Below are 10,163 nucleotides of genomic sequence, written 5' to 3' on the forward strand. Positions count from 1 at the left end.
CAGCCCCCACCCGTCCCTGCACGCGACAAACCCTCCCCCTCTCCCCCCTTGAACTCCTGCAGCCACGACTCTACAAACCCCCCCGTGCCTATGTAAAGCCACAACAGCTGATCTTTTTTTCTCACCTGATGACGGACGCTTGTGTTGCCACCGAAACGTCGTGCTATTTTATTATTTTTTCTATCTACGTGACTTTACCGAAAGAACCAGAGAGTATAAACATTAAATGTTATATATCAAGTGTATGTGGTTGTTATTCACATTTGTTTAAATACCAGTCCTGCTTCCAACACTTGTTTACATCGATTGTTTGGCGATGCTGCGTTGGCAGTGGTGCACAATGCACACAAAAACCTTAAAAAACATTCTCGATCCTCCCCCCTGAAGACCGTTCAATGAAAAAAATTGTTGCACGGTACAATACCAACGTTGAAAGCGATACCTCACTGGATTGACCCAGGTGGCCTCAGGGAACGACTGAAACATCGGAGCCCGCATTCTCCTGCTGCTCGGACAGAGGGGAATCTACGCCACCATCACTGAACACTTAAACAACTTCAACTTCTATTCACCCCCGTGAATCGAAGTTGAAACTCCTGTGGCATTAAACCTCAGGGTATTTCGAATTACCAGCATGCTCTATCTACATACAAACATTCTATGCTGAGTGCAAGGAAACTCCATGCCCCCCCCCCATCACTTGTGCCCTGTAACAACCTTGACCAGCTAGCCTCCCTCAATCACCTGGGACGCAAAACTTAAACGATGGGACCCCCTTGCCCTCACTTCAGGCCAATACAACTCCGGCATCTCTCCCACTTCAGTAAAACATTTTCTTGCTGTGGTTGTTACACCTGATGATGCTTGCTTGTATTGCAATCGAAACGTCGTGATTTAATTTATTTACTTAGATAGTTTTCACCTACGTGACTTTACCGAAAGAACCAAAGAGTATGGATCCTTGCAGTCACGAAAACTTCAAATCTAGAACAATCCAATAAGCCCCAAAAATGCCCCCCAGACGCCAAGCGGGCGAGTCCTCTCGGCTGCCACACGGGCAGCTCCCGGCCACCCTTTTCAGCCACATCCCCCCCTCTCTCCCGCGAGTTTATATCCACAAAGTCACAAGACCAATCCTTTGTGAGATGCCCACAAGAGACTCTGAAACAAATTACGAATGTAATATGTAATTCAATAAATTATAAATATATATTGTTGGAAATGTACGATGCTTTGGAAAATGTGAATGAATACTTTTTTCAAAAATCAACACGGAATAAGAATACTTATTTATACTGGAGGAATCCGATGAGCTGTAAAGCTCGTTTTCACAGATGTTCAGTACAAGAAACATTATACAACACCCATAATAGAGGTTTTTTGGGTTAGATCACGTAAATATATAAATGTGTCGTTAAACCCGCCACCGCCCGACACAGCCAACTAGTAAGGGTTGTCACGTAAACAGAACATGCCAATTCGTCACTAGTACAGCACTAGTGTGTAGTAGTGGTGTATAGTGTAGTGTATAGTAGTCTAGTGTATCGTGTAATGTAGAGTAGTGTAGAGTATAGTAGTGTAGTGTATAGTGCAGTGTATAGGAGTGTAGTGTATAGTAGTGTAGTGTATAGTGTAGTATACTAGTACAGCACACCGGTGTGTTGGAAAGCCAAACCACATTTACAATCTGAGTACGACGTTTCGCCGGTAATTACAACCAGCTTCATCAGGCGACAGACAGATTTATGGAGAAGTCCACCTGTTCCGTTCATTATATAGAGGCGTGGATGTGGTGGCCACAATTGTGCCCTCTTTTTGCGCAAAGTAGGGGAGGGGGATTAATAAGTCAACGTACATGATGCATGCACATTATGCGAGCCCATTGATCTTGTCCTTCCTCTCCTTTGTGTGTACTCAAATAGCCGTACCAAAGGCAATCCCTATTGAAGTATGGTGGCCTGCATCGTATAAAACACGATAGGAGTTCAAAGTACAAGAAAGGTAAACAAATCACCCAAACACAAACAAATAAAACTAAACCATCCCCATCCGACCAGGCAAAGTCCACTGAGGTATTAACTAACTTTTTAAGAAGGGACCTGGTCACAAATTATCGCTCAACACAGTGGCCCATCATTTTGACATTCATAGCAGCAAATTCATCTAAATAACCTCAAATGTGGAGGGAAACCCCGAAAGACCAGGAGAAAAAAATAACAACACTACCCTAAAATAAATAAATGGCGCAATAACCCTTCTTCGAGTGTATAAGTCCTGTCACTATTGTTTACAAGTGTCAGTGCTTAACACATTCCTGCGGAGGGAGCTGGTAGGAACGTTGGGTTGCTCGGTCAATGGCCAGGGTCAACGGCGGCGTCGTGTGTTCCGCAAATATGCCCGACTGTGAGGGCGGGCACAAGCCGGCGTGAGTAGGTGAAACGTTGAGTTTTATAAGGGCACCACGGGGTGACCAGCCCCTCCCCACCCAGCCCCACCCCCCACCCAGCCTCACCCAGCCCCTCCCCACCCAGCCCCACCCCTCCCATCCCCCACCCAGCCTCACCCTCCCCACCCTTCCCTCCCCACCCAGCCCCACACTCCCCACCCAGCCCCACCCCTCCCCACCCAGCCCCTCCCCACCGTCCCCGCCCAGCCCCTCCCCACCCTCCCCTCCCCACCCAGCCCCTCCCTCCCCATCCAGCCCCTCCCTGCACGACGGACGGACACAATAATCCCCTGTGGGCTGGTGGAACCAGTGGGTTCCTACCAGTATTAAGTTACCCAAGATGACCCCATGGCTGCCATTGCCACCCAATCACTTCTTTGCCGTTTCTGTTTATATACGGCAAGGGGCGCTGCGGTAACAATGAAAGCGGACAGCGGCGAATCACCGATCTTGCTGATGATATTAAGCAAATCAAATCACATCGTTACTCGATCCGTGGGGGTCGATTGGCAACGATTCGACACAGCGATTACGATAAGGGAAAATCTTCCATATATGGGCAAATCAGATATGGGCAAAATATATGGGGAAATTATATATGGGGGAGGGGCAAATCTCTGTGTGTACGATTTTATCGTACTCTATCATGTTTTTGTATTGTTTGATGTCACGTTCTGACCCGCCACGACTAGACATCTGTGAAGAAGAGCTTGGTATTCTTAGGTTTTTTCGGTAAAGTCACGTAGGTAAAACATTAAAATTAATAAAAATAAAATAAAAAATCACGACGTTTCGGAGGCAACACAAGCTTCCGTCTTCAGGTGGAACAGTCACAGCCACGACAGCTGTCGTCGTGATTTTTATTTTATTTTAGTTTTATTAATTTTAATGTTTTACCTACGTGACTTTACCGAAAAAACCTAAGAATATGAATCCTTGCGGTCACGAAAGCTTCAAACCTATAATTAAGAGCTTGGTAGCTTATCGGATTCCTCCTGCGATCGCGTGCGACATCGTTTTCGAATTGGACGACCAATGGCGCTTGTTGCCGGGTCTGAGAGCAAACTCCAACCAATCAAAGCTGCTCGCCCGAGACAGGCGTGGATCCCGTCAACCAATCGTGTGCGAGACAGCAGGGGGAGAAAAGCGAACCGACCAATCGTGTGCGAGACAGAGAGGGGGGCGTGGAGAACGAGCCGACCAATCGCGTGCCGCCGTGAAATTCAAACGCGGAAGGCGACGGTTTGAGTTGGCGCGGCACTGCGGGTGGGAAATCAGCGCGGCAGCTTCGTCGTCGGCCACGCTCCGTGATGTCGTCCGCGTTACAGGGAGTCGGGGTGGTTTGTTCGGGTCGACGGGCATGGCGAGGATGGCGGGGCGGCCACCGCGTGCTGGAGGAGCCCGAGGCCGAGGAGGTTACCCGGCGCAGCCCTCGCAGCCCCGCGCCCCTCCGCACGCCGCTTCGCCCCGTGCAGAGCGCGGCCGCGGAGCCCCGGCGAGGACGCGGAGGAGGCCTCGCGGGCCTCGCTCAGGTTCGCCGCCCGCGCTCATATTGTTATTGCTGCTACTCTATACACATCGCTGTTATTGTCACATGTGTGTCGCTTGTGTTATCAGTACAATTCGTCCGTTATCTTGCGTATAAAATGGAATGGTCCGGGCATAGGCGGAGTTTGACTTTTATATTTGGGGGAGTGCTGAGGTTTGCTTTGTCCCTCAGGATCGCTGGTGCATATAAATATATTTGATTTTAATGTTGTAAACTACTGAAAATAAAGTTATAAATGTGTCCAGTTTTGGGAGGGCACTGCCCCCAAACTCCGCCCATGGGTATGGCCGTGCAATTACTACTATTAGTTTGTTTTGGTAAAGTCACGTAGGTAAACATAAATAATACATAAACAAATATTTATTATTTATTGTTATTATTCTTTATTTTTACCTACGTGACTTTACCGAAAAAACCTAAGAGTATGAATCCTTGCAGTCACGAAAGCTTCAAATCTAGAACGTGCAATTATTTTATTCTTAGGTTTTTTCGGTAAAGTCACGTAGGTAAAACATCAAAATTATTGCTCACGGAACTGCTGGTGGAAGGGCCTCCATAAAGATTTGTTTAGAGGGGAGATTGGAGCTACTCTTGCACGTAAGACCAAGCGTGTTTGAAGGGAAATACGCGTGCCCACACTTTACCCCACCATACTCTACCTGTCGATGGACAGGTGAGGGGGAGTCTGTCGCTTTTGAATGATTACTCAGAAAACCTGCATTGTTTACTGATGACTTTTGTATTAATTTGTACTGAGGTTCGGCACATCTCTCCGACTTGCACTCGTTTACTCCATTTCAATTAAACCAACCGAGACGACGGACATAACATTCCCAAACTCCGTGCATGGAGTATAATATATGAGAGGTTGCTTTCAGTAAGGTACATACACTGGCGGAGCCGGTGGGGTGGGGTGGCATGTGCCCCCCCCCAATGATCCGATCGAAATCTCTAATTTCGATTGGATCATTGGGGTTTATTAGTAATAAATCGGCATTTTGCGACTGCCACTGTGTAGCATATTACGTTCCAGGGACTTTGAGATGAGAGGACAATAGTCTTCAGTCCATAATTGCCAAAAAGTAACGGCAAAGCAGTTATAAGTGACTCAATTGTGCGCAGTTGCGTATGCAGTACACGGCTTCCCTGAAGGCATTCAGCGAGCGCAATGCCGATCACACAACGCGGTTCGAATTTGACCCTCGATGGATGACTGCGCCATCGCCGCACACGCGTCGAATAAAAGGCAAGGGACAAGTCCTTGCAACTCCTATCATTTTTCATTGCTGGAGGGGTTGCCCCCCTACCTGAAAATCCTGTAGCCGCCATTGGGTACATACATTGGTTCACAATCTGTGGTCCGTGAAACTGTTCCAGATACGATTCATTTTTTTACAAAACTCCATGAGGGTGGACAGTGGTCCAACAGGTCCATAAATATGGTAACCACTGCTTTAATTCTTAACAATGTATGCTTCATGTCACTTACACCAGACTCTGCACAAGGCGTATCAAGGCAGAAAGAACTTTCATGCCCTGGAGCCAGACTCCCCATGTCCACCCACAGCCTGCAATCCTGGAGGACTGCATGCCGGCCCATGCAAGACCTCCACAGGCAGAAGCAGCCCAGCAGCACGCGGCCCCAGGAAGGGCACGGGCAGGGCCACCCGCTCTCCCCGGCAGGGCCGCCTATCCTCTCGCAAGACGGACCAAGGGCTTGGTGTGAGCCAGCGACCCATCCGGGCAGCTGCATTGCGCAGTCCCTACTGCTCTCCTGTTGGTTCGTCGGTGAAAAGAAGTATCCTTGCTCGAAGGTACTGTCGCACAAAAAGCAATTGGCCATGGTTGGTCAGTGGAAGCATCAAGGTCTCATGGGATATTTGACTAAAATACTTTTGGATACTTTATCAAAGTCCGAGTAAATGTGGTTTCCTACTCGAATGAACATTGAGGTGGTGCTTATCTCATATTGACAGACTTGAACCAGTGGTGGAAATTCCACATTCCTCGAGTGGTGGCGAACCCATCCATATGATAACCACTGATGACTTCACCATAAAGTGGTACTCATCATCTCCCTAGCGGGAGGCTGGGCCGAGTCAGTCTGCCAACTCGGATTTGAATTGACAACCATCCAATTGCGAACCACTTGCCACCACTGAGCCTCCTGGCCAGCATTGATGGAGACTGCACTAAATGCTTTAGTATAATTTATCAAAGTTATAAAGTCCACACAAGGAAAAATACAAATTATTGCTCAAGCAATGGGGGATAATGGTAATTTCTACAAGTACTTGTTACATTCTGAAAGAGTGACTCATTTGGGATGTCATTGTTGCTAACTGCTTTTTCAAAAACAAGCATGCTAATTGGCAGCTGGTAATTACTAGCGAAATGTCGCAGTACTCAAATTGTAAATGTGGATTTACTCTCCAACACACAAGTGGGCTGATTTAGTAACTAATTTGGCACGTTTTGTTTACGTGACAAACCTTACTGGTTGGCAGTGTGAGGTGGTGGCGGGTTAATGGCACATTTATACTTAGGCTATCTAACCCCAACAAAAACCTTTAACAAATAATATTGGTCGCGAAAGCCTGTGTCATTGGCACTTTTGTGTGTGTGTGGTTTTTTTAAGGGGCAATTTCATGACTCCTCGGCGATTCCAACAAGAGCTTGACCATGTGGCCAGTGGGATACGCAACCTCAAGAACGTCTCCAAGTCGTTTGATGATTGCATTGAAGAAGATGAGAGGTGTGGCATAGAGCAAATAATGCACACATTTGGTGTCATGACAGCCATGTACTTTTCAAGGAATCGCACGTTTGAGCAAAGTTTATCTCAAAGTAGATAACTGAAGTGCATTATCATCATCACCAATGATATATCCACTGCTGGTCAGTCAGGTTCGTGTAATTTTGTCCCCATCCATCACAATTATCATCAGCCCCTGTCCACCTCAACCTCTGGGGTTATGGTAGTTAGGAAATATATTGTTGTGGTTATAACAGTTACGAGTATAATATTATACTATAATGTTAGTTTAATAGTTTATGTTAGCACTGTTATAGTTATTGTAGTATCATGTGGCGTAACCAAAAAATCTACTGAATGGGTTATTTCAGTGATATGGTGTTCTAATTAACTTTATTTCTTCAGTGAAAATTTCTACTTGATCCTTTAAGTTACAGCCATTAAAACAAGTACAACAATTTCACCATACATTGATAATAAAAATATAAATTCATAACAAAGATAAATTGTGCTAAGTTTGTAATCTCCAGACGTTATTAAATGTTTAGACCCAATTTATGTGCTTGACAGGTTTATGCATCATATCCCCCATATGCTTTGTGTTAAAGGAAATCAAATACGTGTTTTAAAGGAATAGTGACACTCGAAACGTTGCTTTCTGTTGGAAACGTGAGAGGTGATGGTGGTGAATGGAGCCTTTCAAATAATGGAGCTGTCATAAGATGTTAATTTTAGTCTGTCGTATAATGTAGACACAATAACGGTGAAAATGCGGGACATACATGCTATGCAGAAAAAGGGTTGTTTAACACCCATCCAGTTATGACCAATGAAGTAATAATTTGACTGTTGTGAAATATTGAAATCATTTGGTGATATTACACCACAAAGTGAGCGGGAGAGTATGGTTGGAATTTAATATAATGTCTTTAATATAAAAAAGATCGTATAATGTTAGTAATCCTACGCTTTAGTGGAGGATACAAGAAGAGATGATAATAGAGAAGGTATGGTGGAGGTGTGGCTTTTGTGGGTGAAGATGCCCTGTATTTGAACACTGCATATTGAATTATTTGCACACGCACACGGTTATTGTTTTTTTATGGAAACCAATGGCAATACTTTCTTCGGCAGTGATTTGATTCCTATATATATCCCAGAATGAAGAATCAGGTAAAGTATGTTTAAAAGTACCATACTTCATTTCACAGCGAAATAATAGGCATGGCTTAATACTATATATGCATCAAGTTACTGACAGCTTTTTAAACCTCACTGCTTCACAGTAAAGACAATTGCACATTACCAGAATGTTCACCTCAAACATGAATTAATATATAATTCTGGATATTATTAAGGATAACTTTACATGTATGTCTCTTGCTACAGCACGAAAGCATGTTAACTCACATGAGAACTATTCAACAATGGGTAATTACTGACGTTCACCTGCATGCTGCAATATGCAAGTACAAATAATTGACTAAGATCCTGTGTTAACATTTCTGCCCCCTACGTATCTTCACATAATCCGCTTGTGTAATCCCCGTAAGGAATTGGAAATGGAACAAATCTTGGCCTCGCAACGCATAGGCTTGCATAAGCCATTTGGTACTCGCACCCCTGATGTGTGGAAGAACCCCAGAGTTGTACAACGCAGAATTTCATCGTTGCCACGAATCTTGACAATTCACCGAATATTAGGAACAGTAGCTCGTTCAATGCCTATTTTAAAATAGCGATGCGATTGTATAAGCTGTACTTCATGTTTCCACATGTCAGTTGTACGTCAAAACTGGACCTGTTTTTAAAATATTTAAAATGCTAACGACATTTTGGTTTAACCCGTTTTTAAATGCATCGATTGCTTATTTCCTGTAGGCGGGCGGCACGGGAGCAGTGCTGGCAACTGATGGTCTCAAACTTGTGCGCGACAACCGGGAGGCACTCTTGCGGTTTCAAACGTACATCTCTGCACCGCTTCTCCGCTCGTCTTCATTCACTGGGCAGTCTCGCGAACAATGTGATCACCCAAAGAGGGAAAAAAACATAAATAATGTGACCGATGTGTTTTGCCGATGAGAACAAAAGTCACACCAAGGTGTTGTAGCCTAATTATGTATGCAAAAATTTTATTTGTGCTTTCTTAAACTGCCAAACTGAAGAAAACGTATCGTATTGTAGCGATTTTAAGAGGTCAAACACTAGTATATTGATGCTTTTATAACGTAATAGTTGTTCTTATGTCTACTATATGCATTCCACTGCTAAAATGTATAAACCATAGTGCTGTTATACTATGCTCTAACTTATGGTGATAGATGCTGAAACTATCTCACAAACACATGTTACCTATATATGCAATATGTACACACTACCTGTTAGCTTACAGAGTTGAAGAGACAGCCCGTTTTTTCCAAATCTTGTTTTTTGTGGGTAAGGGGGCATTTGCCATACATTTCCTATTCTGTGCCAAGCAAGGGAGTTAAATGTTAACATCTTTATAGCAATGTAAAATTGTATTACTGTATTTGCTGCTTATTTTAAAATTCTACATTTGCTTAATCGTCATTGTGGAGTGTTAATGATTTTTCGTATGTATTCTTTTAAAAGCAATTAGTCTTGTCGTGACGTTGCAATTACATTCTAGATTTGAAGCTTTCGTGACTGCAAGGATTCATATTCTTAGGTTGTTTCGGTAAAGTCACGTAGGTAAAACATTAAAATTAATATAATAAAAATCACGACGTTTCAGAGGCAACACAAGCTTCCGTCTTCAGGTGGAACCGTCACAGCCACGACAGCTGTATCAAGTAAATGAGAGATTGCAGGAGCTACCACTCCGTTTATATAATGGTTGGAGAAGGGGGTGGGGTAAGGGCCAAGTACAGCACACTTTTTATTAATATGGTAAGGTGAGGCTTAAGAGGGTGAGCCTTTGTTATGGAGAGGTACGGTTTGTGACTCAACCTGTGACAAGGAGACAACCACTAAACATGGTAAACCTGTAAAAAACATGACGTTTCTGATCGTGTCCGCGAGCACAAGTCAGATCTGAAACACGGCAGAACTGATTCTTCGGCCGTTGCCGATCATTGCTACAACTCTGGGCTCTCATGAAATTGTCTTTTCCGAGACCAAGGTTCTCTGCAAACCTTGCTACCATCAAAGGTTTGTACACGAGGCCATACAAATATACAAACACAGACAATTTCAACCGTGATGACGGTTACAAACAGTAATCATTGGAAAGATGTGATTAACCATGCAAAAAAGATTTAACTACACTTATTTGCCAATCTTATTTGATAGACAACTATTACAGGTTTACCATGTTTAGTGGTTGTCTCCTTGTCACAGGTTGAGTCACAAACCGTACCTCTCCATAACAAAGGCTCACCCTCTTAAGCCTC

At 44.2% G+C, this 10,163-nt stretch overlaps 1 protein-coding gene across 2 annotated transcripts; it reads left to right on the plus strand.

Annotated features, from left to right (window-relative positions):
- Window positions 1-3,654: 3,654 nt before the first annotated feature.
- Window positions 3,655-9,315, plus strand: LOC144730891 (uncharacterized). Of its 2 annotated transcripts, XM_078611696.1 has the most exons (5): window positions 3,655-3,978; window positions 5,490-5,809; window positions 6,634-6,750; window positions 7,885-7,923; window positions 8,632-9,315. In XM_078611696.1, the coding sequence occupies exons 1-4, from the start codon at window positions 3,757-3,759 to the stop codon at window positions 7,913-7,915; spliced, it is 690 nt and encodes a 229-aa protein (XP_078467822.1). In that variant the 5' UTR covers window positions 3,655-3,756; the 3' UTR covers window positions 7,916-7,923; window positions 8,632-9,315. The 2 variants fall into 2 exon arrangements, with proteins under 2 accessions (XP_078467822.1, XP_078467821.1); XM_078611695.1 differs by lacking the exon at window positions 7,885-7,923 and having other exon boundaries at window positions 3,671-3,978.
- Window positions 9,316-10,163: the final 848 nt, after the last annotated feature.

Source organism: Lampetra planeri, chromosome 37 (assembly GCF_965212315.1).
Source record: "Lampetra planeri chromosome 37, kcLamPlan1.2.h2, whole genome shotgun sequence".
Taxonomy (NCBI): Eukaryota; Metazoa; Chordata; class Hyperoartia; order Petromyzontiformes; family Petromyzontidae; genus Lampetra; species Lampetra planeri.

Coding starts and splice junctions, on each gene's coding strand:
- LOC144730891 (XM_078611695.1), top strand. CDS start 3,757: ATGTCGTCCGCGTTACAGGGAGTCGGGGTGGTTTGTTCGGGTCGACGG. Junction 3,979..5,489: donor GCCTCGCGGGCCTCGCTCAG/GTTCGCCGCCCG, acceptor CACTTACACCAG/ACTCTGCACAAGGCGTATCA. Junction 6,751..8,631: donor TGCATTGAAGAAGATGAGAG/GTGTGGCATAGA, acceptor TATTTCCTGTAG/GCGGGCGGCACGGGAGCAGT.